The sequence below is a fragment of the Mchenga conophoros genome, linkage group LG6 (assembly GCF_057382185.1).
Source record: "Mchenga conophoros isolate Kocher_MC1m ecotype Shallow Benthic linkage group LG6, M_conophoros_male_GT1.1, whole genome shotgun sequence".
NCBI classification, from domain to species: domain Eukaryota; kingdom Metazoa; phylum Chordata; class Actinopteri; order Cichliformes; family Cichlidae; genus Mchenga; species Mchenga conophoros.
The window spans coordinates 4032650-4054773 of record NC_140531.1 but is presented as its reverse complement, the minus strand read 5'-3'; the positions used below and the strand labels follow the sequence as shown (position 1 = coordinate 4054773).

General features: G+C 40.9%; 1 protein-coding gene across 2 annotated transcripts; it reads right to left on the bottom strand.

Annotated features, from left to right (window-relative positions):
* Nucleotides 1-772: 772 nt before the first annotated feature.
* Nucleotides 773-21955, bottom strand: npepps (aminopeptidase puromycin sensitive). 2 transcript variants are annotated; one of them, XM_085275854.1, is made up of 23 exons: nt 21585-21955; nt 19815-19899; nt 19550-19627; nt 19265-19386; nt 17763-17870; nt 16550-16750; nt 16226-16322; nt 16109-16142; nt 15375-15489; nt 13284-13448; nt 11452-11556; nt 11305-11365; nt 11110-11219; nt 10848-10911; nt 10379-10518; nt 9067-9201; nt 6657-6876; nt 6105-6247; nt 4451-4507; nt 4192-4299; nt 3553-3708; nt 3244-3291; nt 773-2399 (listed from the first exon to the last, which is right to left on the bottom strand). In XM_085275854.1, exons 1-23 carry the CDS (start codon nt 21705-21707, stop codon nt 2253-2255), a joined length of 2622 nt encoding a protein of 873 aa, XP_085131980.1. In that variant the 5' UTR covers nt 21708-21955; the 3' UTR covers nt 773-2252. The 2 variants fall into 2 exon arrangements, with proteins under 2 accessions (XP_085131980.1, XP_085131981.1); XM_085275855.1 differs by having other exon boundaries at nt 10379-10515.
* Between the last annotated feature and the right edge of the window lie 169 nt (nt 21956-22124).

Sequence of the window (22124 nt, the reverse complement as noted above, 5' to 3'; positions counted from 1 at the left end):
GTTACAATAAGCTTCCCAGAAAGCCTTTTTTTGTAAAAGCCCCTGAACATTGTCCTTAATGGACAGACACCAGTTACTTTAATAAACTGTATATTTACATTTGCTCCTCATGTTCAACTACAATCAGAGTAATTTAAACATCTGCATGTTCAGAGAACACAGGTATTTTTTACTAAAAACCAAAATGTGATTTTAACTTTCTATCAGAATTAACCTTTAATAAATCTAGTTTCTGGGAGTTAAGCAGTTGGTGTGCATTCGTTGTCTGGTTGTAATTTGCTTCTAAGAAACAAGCTTACTCGTAAGTTGAAAAGTATCTGTTCAAACCACCGGCTTCAGATTTTGCAGATCTATTGCTGAGCACCTGAGTAAAATTTGGAAAGCAATTCTCATATTTCAGCTTGAGTTACCAGTGAACTGACAGCTCCCTGGATCATCCAAAGCTGGACATGTTTCATTTTTGTATATATGTTTTCTCTTTAATTTCCTGTGACAAATGACTTCAGCGACACATGTTTGAGTTGTGCTCAAGAAAGATGCTCAGCCACATTGTGAGCAGGCACACACATTCAGGCAGTCCCCTTTTTAAACGGCCCCCTTTTCAAAAAAGGAAATTAATTATTCAGTGCGTTTGATTTGATACAATACTATAAATTCAAACTAGGAAAGAAAAGAAAAAACTGGCTAGGGTTAACAGGAACAGGAGCTGCACGAGCTAAAAATGATATTCTTACGTACACTCACCCCCTCACTCATAAAACTCAACATGTACTGATTTCACATCATTAGTTTTTATAATCCTTTTCCACTTTAATGAACACCAACTGTATTTTTTAACAAAAACCCCAAAACAAAACAAAAAAACCCCAAAAAACAACAAATGTTCCAAGGGAGGGGGCGGGGTCTCGACAACAGGTTAGACGACTCGTTGGTATGTTTCCAAAAAAACACATCAAATTGTAAATTCTATAATAGATATACTCGTTCAACAAGTCTGTGTAATCTGTCACATTAGATCCATTTGATGTTTATGAGGAAGTCCCCTATGATCACCGCTTCAGTGCTGAATATTTACTGCAAAACCGGTTTAAGGCTTCCGAGGTCGACGGCAGGGTCAACGTCGATGTGTCGTGCCCGCAAAAGTCCGAACTGGGTCTCGCTGGATTCTCAACCCTACGGAGAGGCGTTTCAGGATTTTACTTCAGAAAGAAAAGGCCCCGGTAAGTAGTGTTGTGATCTTTTTCTTTCCTTGTCCTCACATAACAGGATTATCGCAACATTTAAATATATAACTGCATCGCTTTTATAAAAACACGCCTGGACCGTCATTTCATTGTGGGAGAAGGATAAAGAATCTGGATGATTTTAACTACACAACCTCTGCTCAACACAAACAAGCTTGAGGTTTGTTTGTTTTTTCTTCCTGGGGGGAGTGGAAACAGGTATCCATGAACCTTTCCATTTAATTCTTTGCTAGGAATACTGGCAACAAAAACAAAACAACTTAAAAATAAAATAATGCTTGCATTATACAATTTATAATGTAGTACCATGCTAGCGTTGCTCACCTCGTCCTAACCATTTATTAGCAATGTAGAATCAGTGCTGTTGGAAACTACAACACACACTATGGTTATTAACCCCATTCTGCCCAGGTTGTTTTTTTTAGTTTACCCAATCACAGCGCCCAAAAGTGAAGGAAGACCAGGAGGAACGTGTGAGAGAAACAAGGATGTGGGAAAGTATCACAGCAAGGAGGACTAAGTGGTATAATTAAAGCAGCAAATGCAGGGAGGAAAAAGAAGAAAAAACAAACCTCAGACACTTCATGCATTCAGAATGGCCGACAGCAGGAAAGAGGAGGACAGGGTTCACAGTTTTCTCAGCTACGAGCCAAAGTGGATAAAGGGGTGTTTACGGGCTGGTCATGTGACCGTTAGCAGGGTTGGCGATCATTTCGAGGGTCGAGGTGCTTGCGAGACTTAAAACTTGCGTGCTGACTAACAGATGGGTCATCTGCTGATGGGCAGAATGGGGATAAAACTACATTCCTGGTCTGTCTAAACAGAATTTTGCTTGTTAACGTAAAAAGAGTCTGTGTTTCCAACACACTGTTCAATTCTTGGCTTTGTCTTCTTGTTTCTTGCAGTTTCTTTAGAGAAATGAAGCCTGCTGCAAAGTACCCTCTGGTCTCCCGCTCTGGTCTGTAGTTGGGGGTGGGGGTAGGGAGTGGGGGCGACAGGGTTGGTAGTTCAGACAGGGGGTGCTTTGCGCTGGAGTAGATACTGGTGGATGTCTTCTGCGTCACGCTTAAGCCAGGCGGCATTGAGGAGGATGTTCTCACAGCACTGCTGCACGGTACGCTCGGCCGCTGGCGCCGGGTGACTCTCAAAGAAACTCTGCAGGGACAGAAAGGAAGGAAACCCTTAACCCCCTGTTGCATCATATCAGTAACAATAACACCACATCAGATTAATAAACTGAATTTACAATCACACTGCAGAATCTAGATAATAAAGCAGAACCTCCTACAAAGAATGACATTGTATATAAAGTGGAGTTTCGATTTCTTCATGAACCACTTTTACAACCTCCTTTTGGAATTCTATCTGCATTTCTCTCATGTGCCAACATTTTCCATAAGACTTCCAGTTTCCTCATTTAGAAATCTGGACTGGGAAAATGCTTGTGTATTCGTAGCAGTAGGGTTGAAGTTGCTCAGGGCAAACAGGCAGAGACAAGCAGGCAACGAGTAAAGTAGCAGCTGGCAGAGTGAAGTGGGCGTGCATCGATTTCAACTACAATTCCACTTAGAGCAAATAAGCAACTAATAAGCAACTACCAAAGACACCAAAGGATGCTTTGTTTGTTAAAGTTAGATGGAAATATGATGGGGTGGGAAATATCACATGGAGTAACCCACACTGTTTTCTCAAAATCTGAATTTTTGCCTGATACTCAGAGCCACAGACCCTGACTTCAGGACAGGAATTTAATATTTTAATCACCTATCAGCCTTTTTGGGTCAAAGTCTAACCTAAAACGCTGGATTGGTCATCAGCGGCAAGGATCCAATCATCCATCCTGTTGGGTTTTTTTCTCTTTATTTCACCACACAGTAGAAGTACAGCTAAAACACTTTGAGTAGAAAAGCAATGCACAAGAACCATTCCCTGTACCATTCATTTCCTAACTTGGAAAATTAATATAATTTAATTAAATCCCACAAGAGGGAGCGCTCACCTTGACTTCCACAGCCATTTTATCAATAGCAAATCCATCGACTGTGAGCTGCAAAGACACACGAATAAGACAAACGTGAGCAGACTACAAACAAATAAAACGGATGTCATTTTTAATTTTGTTGTACCTGTGACAATGACAATAAAGACATTTTGATTCTGATTCAAATATTTGTAGCCTGACCGAACACAAACTCCAAGTTATGAAATAAAACATAAAAGCATAGACACGCGTGTGTGTGTGTGTGTATTTTACAGTGAAATAACCAGAAAACCTCAGGAAACTGTAAACCTCAGGCCCTTTCTCTACCTTGATAAGCCTTGATATGAGAAATCCTCCCTGGTAGCGGTTATAAAGTTCCTCCCAGTTATCCTTGACAAACTTCCAGGCAGCTTTCCGTCCTTGTTTACTGCTTCCTGCCACTCCCCCGATTACTGAAACCGTGTCCTGGGGACGAACGTCTTCCTGTTGGGACGGGAACATGCAGAGAGAACTAAATTAGCTGCTGTGGTATTTGACAGAAGCCATGTTGGCCTCCATCACACTGCAGCTGGAGAATCATCAGACTTTTCTACAACTCCTTTAAAGCTGTAACAAGAAAGCACAACATCCAATTTTATCGGTCCACCGTCAGTTTTCATGTAAAGCAGCTTTAACTGTAACGTCCTTTAGTTTTGAGCTGACAGTAACTTCAGCACTGACAGGGACTTAAAGCCAAATGCAACACTTTTCTAAAGCCAATACTCCAAATTTTACTCACTCTAATCTATAAGTTGAGTCACACTAAAAACACGACTCAGGGTTACATACGAAAAAGCTTGCAGAATAAAAACACCCCTGGGTCTTTTTATTTGACCATGATTGCAAGTAAACGCCATTCCTTTCTTTTCCTGTATCCTGAGAAATAAAACTACGCTTGAGAGCCGGCAATTAAACGGTCTTATGTACCGAGAGGGCAAAGTTGAGCACTTTCTGGATGAGATCAGGGGCAGAGATGGCTCCGAGAACTCGCTCGATTCGATTCTTCTCCTCTTGCATGTCTGCTTGCTTGTGGAGCTGAGGGAGTAGTGACAAAGACACAATGTGACCGTGAGTACCCAACTACAGTCACTCAGATCCAACTCCTTTGGAATTATTGGTGCTAAATGACACAGAGTACGTCACTCAAAGCTTCACAGTGTAAGATGGAGACATGATGTAGTTTTACCTTCAGCATCGTGTCCAGTGTAGCACTATCTCCATGCTTCAATACTGTTAGATACACCTGTGGGCAAAAAGATGCTTCGACATTATCCTTTAATAACGTTTAACTGAATTACACTGTAGTATGGTGATGCTGCTATACTGTATTTTGTTGGGCCTTCAAGGTTTTTTCCCATCGGCATGTATCTTCTAATCACTTTCAATCAAATGAAAGCTTCTGATCCCGTCTGAGATAAGCACCTACAATCTTACCCCTTATAAAGTGACGTTTTTACCAAAGATCAGGTGACCTAAGGTCATGTGACCAGCACTTTATTGAAATTCTACCCAAATCTTCACAATCAAACCTCGCCAGTGACAGTGGTGTCGTCTTGGAGGTCAAACATACCGTTTTCCTCTCCTTACAGAACACACCTCCTGTACTGTAAGATGCTTTATATGTACAGTGCATGCTCACGACAAACAGCGTTTTTTTAAAATACCGTTGGCTCTGTATGATGTCACAGAGAATAGACGTTGCTAATAAAAGGTCATCATGAGCACTGTGGACTAAAATTAAGACTGCTCGTTTCATGCTGACATGCTGGGGAGTGCACTATAAAACCAGATTAAAGCCAGTTGTCTGTGTGAGGAGAGCGGCTCTGTTTTTACCTGGTTAAATCCTCATGGTAACTTATGTTGAACATGTAACCTTGTTAGGAGCAAGTTATGTTCAGAGTTTCAGTTCAAAGTTGGCTGGAAGAGCCCAGTTTCACTAATTCTTTGATTTACAGCATGTTTCAAGTACATTTATTTTATTGGTTGACAGTTTTCTCTGTGTATGTTCTGCTATAATGCCTAATGTGTAAGAGACAGCAGCAGATTAACATAAAGTATAAAAACATGTGTTTCAAAAATGTAATATATGCATGTTTAAGTAGCATATAGCTTCTCTGCTGGGGGATACCTTTTATTTGCCCAAGTTGTTAAGCCATACCAAGCTAAAGAGATTTCCAGAGTTACAGACTTTAAAATAACAAAAGCCCCTTTTAATACGAGGCGCAGAGAGCCTGAATTATGAAGCTCTTCTTAACAGCTTGTTGATAACCATCATCTCCAAATGGGTTTTAGGTTTTGTCGAGCTCACTCGCTCAAAGACAGCGCATCTGTGTTGAGTTTCCTTCATAATATAGAGCTCTGAGGGGCCGCACCAACGCTCAGTATGAGATAAATAAGGCTCAAAGTTGAACTGTCAAATAGTTATTCTAGTAGAGTCAGCATAATATGGAGTTAGATATAAGCACAACATATGAACTACAAAAACACAGGAAGGCTCATTTATAGATAGATTTGGGGTTTTTCACTAGTTCTTGCCACAGTCAGTGTGCAAATGACTGACTGGAACTGCCAACTACTACAGACTTACATAGTGTGTGTCCGCAGGCTATTTCACTGAGTAAACAAGCCTAACATACTAAAAAAAGAAAAAATAATGGTGGAAGAAGATCTTCAGCTCAAGCAAGACCCGACTGCAGCCTCATGTCCACATTTTAAAATCTGAACTTTTTTGTTTTATTAATCTGATTTATTTTTTAGCAAATTGAAGCAAAACATACTGATCAGTGTGAATACCATCTGACACTGTTCGTTGCCAAAGTGCCTGCACAAGCTCAGCTTACCGGACTTCTCAGGTCCGCAGGTAAAACCTGCTTGCCATCCACGTGATCCTTGAATCTCCGCCGGGCCTCTTCCAGTGTGGGTTTGTGTCCTGCCTTACCCAGTTTCCCCAGAACCAGGCTTCTCAACAGAGCATCCAGGTGACCTGTAGCACACAAAAATAGCCCTTAGGTTACTCCATTACTCATGGACAGAGCTTTTTCACACTAATTTCAGTCAGTCATCTTATCCGACCTGTCTCCAAAGCAGAAACAGTGGAAACAAACAGTTCCGAGTTATATATGGTTCAGTTCAAGTAACCGAAAAGCTCATCTGATAACAGGGTAGCTTCTCTCATGGCCTAAAAAAAAGAAAAGCTTTTTTTTCTACTGCTGTTTTGTACCAAAACGTTTTCAAGTTTGAAAATAAAGGTCAAATATTTTACTTTCCTACTCTCTACATTCCTCCTGCACAAGACTACTCTCAATTTTAATATTAATAACAAGAAAGGAATGGAGCGGCTCTAAGGAAGATGTGAACACCTTGAATGCAATCTCTCTACAACGCCTTCTCACCTTCCCCCGGTTTACTGTCCCAGCCGAGCTTGAGGCCAATGGGAGTAAAGAGGTCCCGGATGAACTCCTGGATTTCCTCGTGGAAGTCGGTGTGGGACAGCAGAGAAGACAACACTCCCAGGTTGCAGCTCAGGTCACTCCACACTGTGTAGTTGGGCTCATTGACAAAGGCTTCCATCAGCTTCAGCACCTCCACTGTGCTGATCATCCCTGCACGAGACTGAGGCCACAAATCAATTAGAAACGAAAACATCCCGGCAGGATGAAAGCCTTGTGCTTCATGGTGGATGTTATAGTTTTTCAAGGTGAAAGGTTTCTGTACGAAAATTAACTTTATAACCACATTTGAAGTCTCAAACTGCAGGTGCAAAGGAAAAGCTGTGCAACAATGGTACTAACACTAACAATAAAGCATTTCATAGAAAACGAAGAATGGATTTTTTTCTAAGAAACGTGGATCCATTTCCTGAACTGCCTCAGGGTCAGAAGAAATGCTTTTCCAGTAAAGTGACTGTGTGTGGCATGTTTGAGCTCAGGGTTAGAATATGTTTCCAAAAAGAGAAGAGATATGAACAAACGAGCACTTTTTGTCACCATACGGCCATCACGTCCACATGAGCTTGTTTTTAACGTGCAAAACAACAAGTTTTAGTTTAATGAAGACGCACAAAACCTGTTGAGTTGTTCGCTTTCAAAGCAGAACAACTGAACAGATTTATGATTAGCCGCCGTTTGATCTTGTGAACATTACTCCTATCACACAGTGTCAACATCTAATTTGCCTGCAATAAAGTTCAGGAAAATTCCAATCCTTTGATAAAGCTGCAGATTGTGTAGGAGTAAAGAAGGAAGCATAAAGGTCTGATATGAATCCAAAACCACTTTGTGTTGAGCCAGTGGGAAGGAAGCAGAGGACGAATGAAGAGTTTGCCAGTGCGTTTAACTTGTTACAACAAAACCAAGTCAGCTTGGAATCAAATCACATAAAATGTGATAGCTGGGAGTTAAAGTGGGCCAGAAGAATCTGGAACCAGGTTCCAGCACCTTCAGTAATGACTATTTAGATCTCATAGCCAGATTAATGTATATTACTATCAAAGAGTTCATTTTGCAGCCTGGTGTTGCTCCCAGTAACAACATGGTGATACTGGCTCAGTAATAGGAAAGTAATGACATCCCAAGGCCAGCTTATAGCTTCAACACATCTCTGTGAGCTGATCCATCTAAAAAGCACTTTTCGTGAGCACAAACAGAATAATATCTTAGATAGCAGGTCATTTCATTTTGCTCAACAAATACCAAACAGACAATGTTTCTATGCAAGTTGCCAAAAAAGGAATCTGCTAGCTAAATGTATAGCTGCTGGATTTCCCAAAGAGAGAAAAATGGTAACGTGGGACTCAGAGGTGGAGAAAGATGTTTAAAAACCAGGAGGCTGTAATGTTATTCAAAGTAAGGACTGCTCGGGAAGTGACGATCTGTCGACCTTTGTGCATTTTGCAGTTTTTAAACATGCGGTGCTGCTCAAGTTACGCTTTTGTCAAATGTCTCGCAAACAAATTCAAGTTTAATTATGTTATTCAAAGGTTGTAGGAAATACTGTACTAGGCACTAGGTTTAGTGCAACATAAACTGATTAGTTTCCAGTAATGTGGTGAAATTTACAGTAATGCAACACATTAGCTCAGTATTCATTTAAATCCAGGGTCAGAGATATTTATATTTATCTTCAAGGTGATGATACGGAGAGTCAATCACAAATTTACTTTTTACCAGCTTTAGTGTCTAGAAGCTCAACATGAGGGCCATGTAGCTCTGGAAAAATCTGCTTCTGTCACTGACCTCTAAAAACATTGTGTTCAGAAGTGTTCACAATAATTAAGAGAAAGATACATCATAAGCCATTCACAATTTTAAATTAAATATCGATGGAGGCATACAGAGACATGCTGCTAATAGAAGTTGACAGTGTTACAAAACCGGTCATTAGAAAACACTTTTGTCTCTTTCTAGCTGAAAACTGTTGAGCTTGATTAAAGACACAATAAATGCGCCGCTTTAAAAAAGAGACACAAAGCAGAAAAAACGCGCTTCATTAGCTAGATCTGCTCATTATTCCCAATTAGTCAGGTCCACTCTTTGATTATAATTTCAGATCGTGTAATACATAAATCTACCAATAAGAAACAGTTGTACTTGTTTGACTATCTGTTTTTTTCCACGTTCATGTCCCACATTTTCTCTTCACTCTTCCTGCTCCCTTGTACTGTAAATCAGGTGGCTGTTTACTCTGGAAGGGAGTGGATTTCCTTTCTACATTCACAAGCAGCCAATTACATTCTGCTGTGAACAAAATGAAGGAAATACTATTCTTTAATTGTTTTGTTTCCCAGCTGTGTGTGTGGCTTACAAGGGAGAAGAGGTCATTCTGCAGTCCCAGTCGGTCCACAGGCTGCAGGCTGAGGTCTCTGATGCCTGGGAGCAAACTCTCCAGCATGGACGAGCTGTACTGGATGCGATAGAAGCCCACAGTGCCGGGGTTGATCTGGAAAACAGCAGAAAGACAAGTCTGAGTCAGACTGTGGGAAATTTGGGCTCTTAACATTTTTACCCTTTACACTGAGTGCTGAGCCTTACACACTATCAGAATAACACACTATCAAGAGAATAATCAACAATAAGCTTGCTGTGATGAGTGAATTATTTCTTAGGTGAATAAAAATGAGACAATAGTGAACAGCAGGCCTCCAATCACTATTCTCCACTGGATACCTATAGTCAGATCTAGCAGTAATGGGATTTCAACATATTGTTTGCATCAGCTGTGAAGCACTGACCCATTTAAAAGCATTTACCATGCTTACTTCCTGAGGAACTGTTAATTTGCAAGTCACATTTATAAGCAGCTGAACAAGTCCATCGTTGTCCTTGCCAATTTACACCGTGGTCATTATTTTAATGACCACACAAAAGAATAAATATAGCTGCTTAACCTGTTCCTTTGAGAGTGAACTGGGTTATTTGACTCTGTGATGCTTACAGCTCGTCCTTCCAGCTGACAATAAGGAGCTCAGTCTGTTAACTTTATTTCAACTTTAAAAGTTACTTTTAATGAAAAGACGACAGACTGACGCATCTTCTCTCATTAATTCTTAAACTCAGTCTGCAGCTGTTGCAAGGGTCGAAATGACACAATCGAGCAATTTACAAACAACGCAAATGACATCTTCACTCAGGTCTTACTACGCATATCTTGGAATGCACTCTGGCCTACAGGAAAATTAATACTACTGCTTCAGATATCTTTATATATGTATACAGAAGGTTATGTAAAGATAAAATATTAGACTTTTAGATGGGCCATTAGTACAACAACCCCAGAGTATATCATAGAATTTGTCATTAAAATGCTTAAAATGATACCAACACCACAAAACTTAAATTACCAAAGAAATCTAGCAGACTGTGTCAGGATCCATGTGCTAGCCAAAGTAGCCACACCCCTATTTTGAAGCGTTATTGAAGCTAAAATGCAGGGTAACCCCTGTACACTTGTCACGAAGACTGAAACCGGCAGAGGTCCAATCTGATTTTTTGCACATGGCTGTAAACATGTATCATCTGCTGCAAAATCTGGGGTTGTAACTTTTTGGCTGAAGTATTTTACCGTTTTGGTGGTGGCATCATTTTCAGTGCAGGATATTATTGCTTAGGGACCTCACCTTGATCCACTGGTCTGGGCCAACACTATTCAGAGTGATGGTGGTCTCCTGTCTGTCCAGCAGAACCTTGAGCTTGGTGCATTTGGGGTCCTCACTGGTACAAATACTAATGGGGACCATCCAGCTGGGGCAGTTTTCTTCTGTTCAGCAGACAAATGATGGAGCCACCACAGGAGGATTAGATTCAAAGTGTTTTTCTTTTTTTAGCTCATTAAAAAGCAACCTTAGGTCTACATTTAGCTAGCTAGCTACTTTCAGCTGTTCCCTTGTTACAAGGGATTCCCACAACAGGCAGCTACACATTTTCTTATTCAGCACATTTTTGAGCCAGATACACTTCCTGACACAACCCTGAAGGGGTTGGAATTGAACCAGTGACCTTACGCTTGCTAACCGAATCTGTTAACCACTGCATCTAATGGATTTGGTAAATCCACATTTTTTGGACATGTCCGTGACAAACACTCACCATTATGTGGTCCACTGGCACAGAACTTCTTCTGCGATATCTTGAGGACGCAGTCATCACCTTGCTAAAAATAATATCATGAATATCACAGTCAAGGCACGCATGAATGTCACAGCAGAAAAGAACCAAACGCTCAACTAGAAAACTGTAGGTGTAGAATGAATGTGTTCATGTCACTGTGTTGGTTTAGGCCAGTTTCAAAATCAACTTCAACAAATATAAGTGCATGACCTGAGTCAAACAATCAGATTAGACAGCTCACCTGTTCCTGGTCGACGGCTATTATGGGGAAGCCCATTTGCTTGGTCCATGAGCCCATCACTGCAGCAATGGGTTTCCCACTGGCCTGTTCCAAACAGTCCCATAGGTCCTCTGTGGGAGACAGGAAGAAGTCAAAAGAGTGACTCCACACAACAACTTGACGTAAAGGGGAAGTATTTCCTGCATGTGCGCTCACCTGTTGATGCATTTTTATGTTGGAACTTCAAAAGATAGGCGTTCATTCCTTTCCTAAAGTCCTTCAACGAAAGAGAAAGACAAGTACATTCATAAATATTAAACATCAGACTGGAAACGACGACAGATACCACATCAGACAACAAACCTCATCTCCGATGTAGTTGTGCAACATGCGAATCACAGATGCTCCTTTGCTGTAGGAGATGGCATCAAAGATTTCATCGACCTCTGATGGATGGCCCACATTCACCTTGAGAGCAAAACACAAAACCATAAGTGGGTGTTACAAAGCTGACAGAAGGCCATACACAGCAACACACACAGACCTTAATACATCTAATTTTATCTGTCTTTCAACACACTCAGTAATTAAGAAAACGGGGCTCTAGAGTGCGACCAATATGGTCGCAAATGCGACCAAATTTTTCAGTGGTGCGACTAAAAAAAAAAAAAGTTGGTTGCACCTGTGCGACCAAATGTTCGGGTAGCAAAAAAAAAAAAAAAAAAAAATCTGCAACCTTCCCTGTGGTCAACAACAGACACACATTTTGCCCCTATCGTGGACTAAACCAATCAGAGATAGTAAGGGGCGGGACCGCTCTGATTGGCCGTGGTCCAGTTGAAAGTGCAGGTGGAAGTGGGAGGTGAGTAGCTTGAATAAAGCGATATCAATTCATTAAATCCTGAATCGACTTTTAAATATTACTGTGTTTTGCCAGAAACGCCAGATTCTCAGATTAAAGCTCACAAAACCATTTCAACAACCAAACAGCAGATGAGAGCAGGTACACGGACTCCACACAAAGACGTAAACACAGACCCGACGCATCAGAATCAGCTTTGTCTTTCTCGGCTTCCTCACCCGACGGCCCGCAGACGGACACGCTGTCGGAGCTTAGCGATTCTGATGCGTCCGGTCCGCGCTGTGTTTACGTCTTTTTGCGCTGATTCTGAGCTGCAGGTTTTGTCTCTCCAACCAAAATTCACAGAGCCAGCAGCAAAAGAAGCAGCAAACTGCGCTTCACATTTGATCAATGTCGTCATGAATTTTGCTTCCACGACTATTAAAATCACATCCATGTACAGCTAGCTCTCTCTCTCTCGCTCTGTAGTTCAAGAACAGTTTCCGTCTCCAATCTCTGTTTTCTGTATTATTCATTGGCTTATTACCCACCAGTCTACCGCTGTTCACAGCGCTTTTTCTTTTTCACTTAAATGACCTCGGACAAGAAAGCCTATTTTTTCTGTTATTCAATACTGAATTTAAACTTTATATGCAGAACATTGTAGAATATTTTTAAGGTTATCTGCTATAAAAAGCCAGACCAGGAAAATCTCCTTCATGTTTTTCTGTGTTTTATTCTCAGTTACTTTCACACAAAGGCATCTGCTGTGATGTTCACAATTCTGATGAAGTCAGTACTGATAAATGATCAGAATTATAATATTTCTGACTGTCTGAGGCCAAGTTGAATCGAATCGGGACTTTAAAAACCAGAATCGAATGGATTATAGAAATCAGTGATGATACGCAGCCCTAGTGAGCAGCCTAGGCACCACAGACGTGGATGTAGCTGTAATAGGAAAAGAACTATTGCTCACTTTTCTGTTAAGGCCTGATCCTTCTGAAATTCATAGCCAGTGCTCTGACACGGTGGCATCAATCTTTGAATGCTGAAAAAGCACAGTGTATCCAGAAAAACACATTATATTATATCAATTATTATAAAATTTGTGTACGCCTAACTTTTGTGCCGGTACGCCTAACTTCTTAAAGTTAGGCGTACCGGTACGCCCATGGCAAAAAGTTCGTCTAGAGCCCTGGAAAAGATTATGTGAGTTGTGAATGTGAAATCCAGATGTTAAGGTGGGCTTACACCTTAGCGATATGGTATCAATAAAATCACTTTTTTCCTCCAAAGAGACAAAAAGTTTTTTAAGTGACTCCCTGCATACATCTTGGATTTCAAAGCTCACCTCTATGGGATGGCTGCTGTCCAGCGCGTCCAGATCCAGAGCGCGGGTGTAGTCGGCCGAGACAAACTGAGTCCAGATGTCATATTCTGGGAAGCAGTGGTCCACACACAGATACTCAATCCAGGATGCAAACCCCTCATTGAGCCACAGATGGGTCCACCATTCCTGCACACAAACACAGACAGGCACTAAGACGAGACCGTCCTCCAAGTCCTTCAAAACTAACGGAGCACAACCAAACAAATTACAGTCGTTCCTGAAGCACGACGAGTTTCCCAAAGGTAAAAAAGGAAACATTTACTCGTTTGTTTCCCATTATGGACAAAGTTCCTTCACATCGTTGCAACTCTAGTTAAAAACGATCATCTTCAAACTGCACCCCAAAGCTACATTACCTACATTAAAGGCTAACATACGTTTGGATATCTATCAATTTATCCACCAATCATAGGAAATTCCTTCGTTAGAGCAGGTAAAAATGAAGATAACCACAACCTGTAACAAGAAGAGCTCAAGCAGGGTAGTACGTAGCTCAATAAAAGAAGCAGACCAAATTACTAGACTGTGGACTACTTCAAGCCAGAAAAGCCAATGCACTATGTTGGAGTATGGATGCACCTTCCATGGGACTCTGAAAGAAGGAAATTCCAGATTCTCCAGGCTTGGAAAGAGTAAGGCTACGTTCACACTGCAGGTCTTAATGCTCAATTCAGATTTTTTGATCAAATCCGATTTTTTTGTCTGCTTGTTCACACTACAAATAAAATGCGACAGCAAACGCTCTCTAGTGTGAACGCTCAAAGCGGCCGCATGCGCAAAAGAAGACGTCACACACAACGCGCTCTGTTTAGACCCAGAGCAACAGTATTGTTTGACTGATGGCCTTAATATAAAGAGACTTCAGACTTCATGTTTCCCAATTTTGCTTTAAGTTATTTTGTTATTTACATAATAATGTAAATAACCTAATAATGATCCTTATTGCTGTTTTAGAGGAGCGCTGCTTCAAAGGATAGCTGCAGATTTCTGTCAGAATCTGCAGATTATACAGTACAAAGAAAATGTTCATGTTTCTCCAACGTTGTCTTCCCAACAGTTTCACTGACATCTACACTGGATGGCCAGGAAGCGTTCACCATGTCTTCTCCGGAGCAGATAATTAGCGTCTGTCTTGTGTCAGTGACGTAAAAGATTTAATGCGACCTGACCGTTCACACAGCAGTCACTTTCTAAAACATAGGATATGTATTGGATTCAGCACCACATACGGAAGTGACCCAGATCGGATTTGAAAATATCGGATTTGTGCCGTTCACACTGTCACACCAAGATCGGATAGATGGGTCGCATAGGGTCAGAAAAATCGGATTTGATGCGCTTTCGTCTTCAGTGTGAACGTAGCCTAATATACACTGCCAAGGGCAAACAACGGGACTTTCTGAATATCTGGAAGCCATAGATGAACATACGGACTGGAGGCGGAGGTTATTCATGAAAAAAGGGGGAATCCTGTCCCTATTACTTGCAAGATTTTTTTGTATCATTGTGACAGCTATGTTCATTAAATATCTGCTTTCTGTTGTATAAAAGAAAATTACAATAAAGATATGAGAAAAATAAATGATAATATTATATAATGGTGTAAAAATGACTTAATGTATTATAAACACATTACATATACAGATATTTTAAGTCATATGCATATCTATTTATACAGTATGCATAAAGAGCATGACAAAAAAATAAGTCAGGCACTACTTTTTCTAATATCTTGAGATACAAATCAAATACTTGATATGAGTTTCACATTCTTATGGAGAGTGCAGCGTCGAGACATTTTCTTAATGCCGTGAATTGAAGGACTGTGTAACCAAACACCTGAGGACAGTTTAGAGATTAAGACCAAATAAATAAGATTGACTGATTTCTCCAGAGATTTACATTTTGTCTTCTTCAACTTAGTTTATAAAATATCGTCCAGTTCGTGTTTTTGTTTTGTTATTACTACATTTGTTACGCTTTTAACAGGAATACAGAATTTTCTGTTCTGCGTGTGTGTAACTGGTGTCAGTTTATAGCTTTTTTTTTTACCATGGTGACCAAATTTCCAAACCACTGGTGGGCAAGTTCATGTCCAACCACCAGTGCCACCCACTGCCTGGAGGATGAGCAGGAGTTCTTCGGGTCAATGAGCAATGCCGTCTCCCTGAAAACAGCAGAAACTCGAGGTTAATACAAAGACGGCTGAAGGTCGACGATTCGTCTGCAACCTTTGCCCTCGCTCATCTGTCTACAGTCCCATCGCCTTCTGTGCAGTTTATCAAGGCACTTCAATCTATTTGAGGATGCTAGATGAATGCGGCTCTGTGCAAATCAGATAGCAGCTGAATACCTAACAGGTGGTGGCACATTCAGCTAAGCACAAAGCAATTAAAAAGCCATTAGGGCCGTCATCCATAAAGAAAAATGAGTCTAACAACTGTTAAAGCCTGATTACACTCATGTTTAATCACATAGTTTATAAATGTCAGAGCAGGCTGCAAACCACAATTTCATAGACTTCACAGAAACATTTTCAAAGTGCTTGTTTATTCTAATTAACAGCCCAAGACCCAAAGACATTACATTTACAATGACAGAAAACAGAGAGATGGAAAATCTCCCATCTGAGCCACAGCCTCTAGAAATTATATCCTGGGTGGAAACAGACTTTATCTGCTTGTAGTTATGCTATTATTACATGCCTATTCATTATAAATACTATGGACACACTCACTCTGAATTTAGCCAAGTTAAAATATCTTATTGTGTTTTGTAAAGCTTACCTGTAGGTAACAAGGCCCCAGTTCTCCATGGCACCTGAATGGGAGGAAGAAGAAAGTGTTTCAGTTCGACTTTAACCATTTCCAAACTTCCACATGTAAGAACCTAGAGCTACTCACCAGCAGCGAAATCAGCAATAGCTATGAGATCAATTTTAGGCAGCGGATAAGGAACGCTGAAGTAGTCATTGTAGAAAGGTAAGGTCTTAGTTGCAACCTGCAATAAAAAGATGAAAGAAAATAAAAAGGAAAAGCACTTGTGTTTGATTCTGTGTCAGTAACCATCCAGCAGATCCACGTCATATAAACGCTGGTTAATTTGTCTGTTTTCTCATTCTGCTTACGGACAAACTTTTTACTTCAAGGTAAAGAAATTATGCAGTGAATAAAGCGACAGGTTGGGTTCAGCTCTGTAAATGTGGTATGTTTCAACAACAGCCTTACCTCCAGGGCAAATTTCCCTTGTTCAGCCTTTCCAACCGGTGTATAGACGCGTACCATTACACCATCTGATGACTGGCTTTCCACATAGTCATATTCACCAATGACAAAAGCTACAAGGTATGTGGACATGATGGGCGTGGTGGCAAACTTGACTTCGACAAGGTTTTCATCATCTGGGTGTGGCTTTCGATCAATGACATTCTGGAGAGAAGATCGATGCAAAATTAAAAAACTAAATATTCTCAGAAGTGAATATGGCTGAAGTGTGTACTGAAAATGACTCCGTTTAACCAGCTGATTGACAAAATATAGAAGCAACGAGTAACTGACTGTATAAATCAAAACCCTTTGGTTTATCCCAAAAGTAACCCTAACACTCTACAAAAAGGGTTATTCTAATCTGTTCTATTCTGCTCTATTGCCAAGTTCACAAATAAACGATCGTCTTAAATAAATACTGAGTAGGACACATTTTGAAAGAGTTGACAGCGACTGCAGAAATAACATTGTTCTCACAACTTTAGAGGTCAAAGCAGAAAATAAACTGCAGCAGGCATGTAACACAAAAAGGTCCCGAGATGGAGTAGCCTATGTCTGTGCGCAGTTCATAATTGCATGACAGTTTTAGTCTTTCAATTAATACCATTATCCGGGGTCCTATGATTACAGTTGTCTTTCTTTTTCTTTCCATTTATTTACAACTATTTTTTATCCTTTCTACTAAAAGAAGCCATAAAAATGTCATTATTAAAGAAAGAGTGCATTAATGTCATTCGTATTAAATTGTCAGAAAGCCAAATTTAACTTCACGGTCACTGCCCAGATGGACCGCGTCAGCCTGGAGGGGCGCTGCGTTTGAAATAATCAGAGCCAGATGATGCTGTCTGATTCATTTAGGCTGTAAAGTCGATCAGTTAAAATAGCAGAAAACAGTATACAAAATAAACACATGATACTTACTAAAATTTCCTTATAGTGACAAAACTGTATGTATACAGTAGTTAGACTTCACACAGAGCTGTTCATATTTAGCCAGAGGAAGAGTACACAGTGACTGTCTGCCCTCTGTTATGTAAGCTACACAGAAAAAAGAGAGGGAAAAGAAAGGAGGGAAAACACAGACATGCATAAAGGAACCCTGGCAGCAGAGAGTGACTTGGTCACTGTGGGGTCGTCACTTCCTCGGAGGGAGGAGTGGACATATGACACGTACCATATTTGACAAGGCTACTCGGTCCTTGGGAACTATCAAAGTGATGTCAAAGGTGGCTTTGATAGCTGGCTCATCCCAACAGGGGAAAGCTCTGCGAGCATCCGTGGCCTGGAGAAACAGGGGTGTGAGGGGCAGAGGGGAAAAGGACAGATTGTGAGACGAGGTGTTGGGTCCAGACGAGGCCAGGCTGTGTTTACCTTCAGATCACACACAGCCTCTCATATTCCACCTTCTGGTCTTTTTGTGTGACACCAGCTGCAACAGACTTCACTTCTGGTAAACTTGATGTTTACATGAAGTTTACCAGTAACTGTCACAAATAGAAACTTGAACCAACATACATAATTATCTATACACGCCTTCATTTTTGCAGAGTGACAGTCCTACACTTATTTTTAGCAGGAAACAATTCAACTGAACATTTTTGGCGTGGTCATGTAACCTGTTTCCTGATGTACAGAAACATACCTATGGCATATGCTTCTTTTAGATAAATGACAGTTCTATGTTTCCCAAACCAACAAGCTTGGCCAGTTGGAGTGACTGACGTAAGTATACAAGCATGGATGCATTTGAGCGAGTGTGGTCGAACTTCGCTCTCAAGCTCAACTTTCACTGCTCCCTTTTTGTGAACAGCTGACTGGAGTCATCATTTTAATCACAAATGAGACCCTGGCCTTTACTTAAGCTATCCCATCTTCTTAAAGCATATCGTATACACTATAAGTATTTCTTTGAAAATAAATCCAAACAGAAGCAAGATAGGTACGCTGAATAATAGGAAATTAGATCTGCATAGATTTTTTTGCACTTGTTTCACTTCAGCCGAGTGTGAAAATTTTCACTTTTTCTTTCTCTTTAATTGTGAGTGTAGCTCCTCACGAACTCACATGCAGAGGAACAGGTGAGAGTTATGTGAAGTGAAGAAAATAGAGTTGATGACAACTTGTTAAGTTACTGTAAGTGGTGCAAGAACTGCTTCCTGAAAAATCTTAAGCCCAACATGAGAACAAGGAAAAGCACACTTGAGTGAGCTTTTCGATAGTTGTCTCACTCGATCAGTGACTGTGTTTAGCAGAAATTATCACAAGCAAATACAGAAAAACTTGGCACGCACAAAATACTTTGAGTGTATAGGACATTTTTACAGCATTTACTTTGAGGTGAAAAAGAAACAATCTGCCAAAATGCATCCGTATAAAGAAAGATCCTCTTTATCCTCAAGCTGCACCCGCTGCAGAAGAAAAGCCTGCATGTAAATTACAGCCTGATTTCCTGCACAGTGGGTTCTGATAAAGGTGTCCTGGTCAGTGTCTGTGCTTAACTGGCCAACTTCTGACAAGCAAAACTAGAGCGTATCAAATAGAACAAACTGTGAGAGACCACTCTGAATAGCAAAAACAGCCACATGACTTGCATGCCTCTGTTTTGCAACACAGGCAACTAAAGTGTTAAGCAATACACACAACTTCAAGTATTTTTCATTGAGGCCACTCACTCACCTCAAACTGTGTGACAGCAGCATAGCGAATCTCTCCAGTAGGAGATGTATATTTACTTCTATAGAATCCTTTCATTTTGTCGTTCAGCTCCCCGACAAAGTCGATCTTCAATGTGCCAAAGCCTGGGGTAACGTGCACAGAGAGAGAGACACTGTTTGTACAGCCATCACCACAGGGGAGGTGAATAATAACAGTAATGATCATCTGCATGATCGTCCTTGTTGTTCTTAACAGTCATACAGACGGTTGCTTCAGAAGCAGGGACAGCCAACAGTCTCTTCTTACCTTTCTGTAGAGCACTAGGGAATGAAAGGGTGACTTTCTCATCCTCATTTTGGTAGTTAAATCCCGTCGCATTAATTTCTAAAAGGGACAAATTTTAAAAAGAAGATCAGAACATGTTGAGAACTCACGCTGTTGGCTTTGGGGAATGATGCTATTAAGAATTTTCAATCCTGAAATCAAATAAGATGGCTAGAAGTGACAATGCTATTCACAACAATGCCATTTATAAAAGCAAAAACAAGGTTTCCCTGAGTCTGACCCCCACCTTCTCCTCCCTGTGGTACAAAGGAAGCTGTGATGATGTCGATGTCAGCACAGTTCATCACAATCTGATTTGTAGCTTGTGTAACCTGTAAATATTGACATAAAACACGTCAACTTAGACTCTTTGCTGTGCCTTAATTTCTACATTTTCAGTAAATCACAGCAGCTGCATCCAAGTATCAGGAAGAGTTCAAGTTTAATTTTGGAACTACATCAATGGACCAAACCGTACCAGTGATTGTGAATTCAAATTGAACCTGTTTAGATTGCAAACACAGCAAATCTAATGTACAGATAAAAAATACAGCGTTGAAGGGAAACAATAGTTAGTGAAGGGAAATGAAAACAAAAACACAACTAGGGGACTCTGAGTTGTGTGCAAAAAGCAGACGTTAATCCCCAACATAGAGGGAAAACCACAAACATTCACAGTTTGTGGCAATGTTATTTAAGATACATGGAAGCTGAGAGTATACAGTACTTGTGTACAAGTTTGTTTGTCTACCAAATCTGAACTGGTCATTTTACCAATTTAAAAAAAGCAAACTCTTTAAAGGCATTTGGAGTCTAATTTTAATGGGCAAACCATGTCACAGTTAATCAGTTTGCATAAAAACCCAAGTTGTCCAGGATTCTTCATGGAAAAAACTGTACCTGTGCTTCGCTTTTGCAACAACACCTTATAGAATTTGCGCACAATTAATGGTTGGCTATTACGTCATGTAAACATTTGTTGTGTTGTTTTTCCAGGTTCCCTTTTGTACCAAAGGTTTGCCAGTGTCTTGTTCATCTTTTTAACAGATGACTCTTCCTGACAATGAAGCACTTTACACTACCATTAGTGGTGTAAGCATATCATAAAGCATATAAGGTTAATCTTGGAAATGGTGCATGTTTAGACAGCGTCTGTGATCTGACTTGATTGCTGTGAAAATGTGCGTTAAGTAACTGTTTACAACCAGGCGCAGGTGTTAGCACACTCAACCAACAGGTGTCTGGACAATGGGACCATTTATACACAAGTTAAACAAACAGAGTCGCTTTTTCCGTCCTACATAGTATCCAGTCTACAAAGTACAGCCATTTTATCGATAGATACAAGTGAGCACAAGATACAGTAGCAAACGTACCGAAAGGACTTTTAAAACTTTGTCATTTTACTGTCCTCACGGTGTGTGTTAATGTACAACTTCACCTAGTTCAACCGTATTAGTGGGACTGGGGTGGGAGGGGGCTACACGATGTTGCCATGATTTAGCAAACACTAGTGAGTATTGGCTGGGTGCTAGATAGCGCTCTACCAAATTCGCGAATCGCCAATTATTAAGTATCATCTTCAAAAGCAATGGGATGTTACTACGAGAGGTTACCGTCGCTGGTATTCACCAAGCTCCTCAACTTAGCGCACTGCCTGCCACTGGCAGATGGCTAACAGGTAGCTAGGCTAACATGAGAGTGCAACTCTGCGGCACGGGACTGTTGTGCTAGCTAGTCCGGATCAGCTTACTGTTAGTCACAGAAACATAACGTGGTTGTTTCTTTTTCATCCACTGGTTTAATTCGGCCAAATTGAGCCCGTCAGAACATTTAACACGTTGCAGCTTACATTAGCTAACGCGTGCAATAATGACAGCTAGTGGGCTAGTGGCTAACAATTTGTCGTAATTAGCTAGCAACTGGTAACGTTAGCTGGTCAGATTACATAACGAGATCCCCGCCATGCACAGATAAATCCATTTGTGTATCTACGGGGGTGTCGTGGTCAACATACCTCCACCAAAGCCTCCAGCTTGCCTTCAAACGTGAAGTCGATCAGGTCAGGCTTCAAAGACAAACCATAGTTGACGGGGTAAACGTCAGTAGGTAGCCGTACGAAGGGCCTCCTTTCGGGCATGGTTCCTATATTTTGGTTGCTTGAGCTCACGAAGACGGTGCTGTGTGTAATGCTGGCTATCGCTCTGAGTTTTATTAACACGGATCTGGCTACAACGAGCCTCGACAGTGAGGATTGGCAGCAAGTAGTGACTCTGGGCGAATGACAACGGAATCGTGCGGCCCAGAAGCAACAACATCAATTGAAACCCTCCCAGCACTGCCAGCTACGGATCTCTCCTCTCACAGCCCAAACAACTCCACTAACCCTGCGTCGACCTACAGACATGCGACGTCATCACGTTCCAACGTACTCACTGAGCGTGTGTGTGTGTGGTCACGCACAAACTGTACATACACGCGACAGTAATATTATCAAAAACCTTTGACAGAAAGATTTTTATACAGTTTCATGCTTTTTGTGTGTTTTCTGTTTCAG

What these genes read in the sequence shown, in the direction of transcription:
- npepps (XM_085275854.1), bottom strand. Translation starts at nt 21,707, where the DNA reads ATGCCCGAAAGGAGGCCCTTCGTACGGCTACCTACTGACGTTTACCCC. An exon ending in CTGCGGACCTGAGAAGTCCG is followed by an intron (nt 4,508 to 6,104) that starts GTAAGCTGAGCT and finishes TTTTGCCCACAG; the next exon opens with GTGTATCTAACAGTATTGAA. An exon ending in CACTGGACACGATGCTGAAG is followed by an intron (nt 4,300 to 4,450) that starts GTAAAACTACAT and finishes CTACTCCCTCAG; the next exon opens with CTCCACAAGCAAGCAGACAT.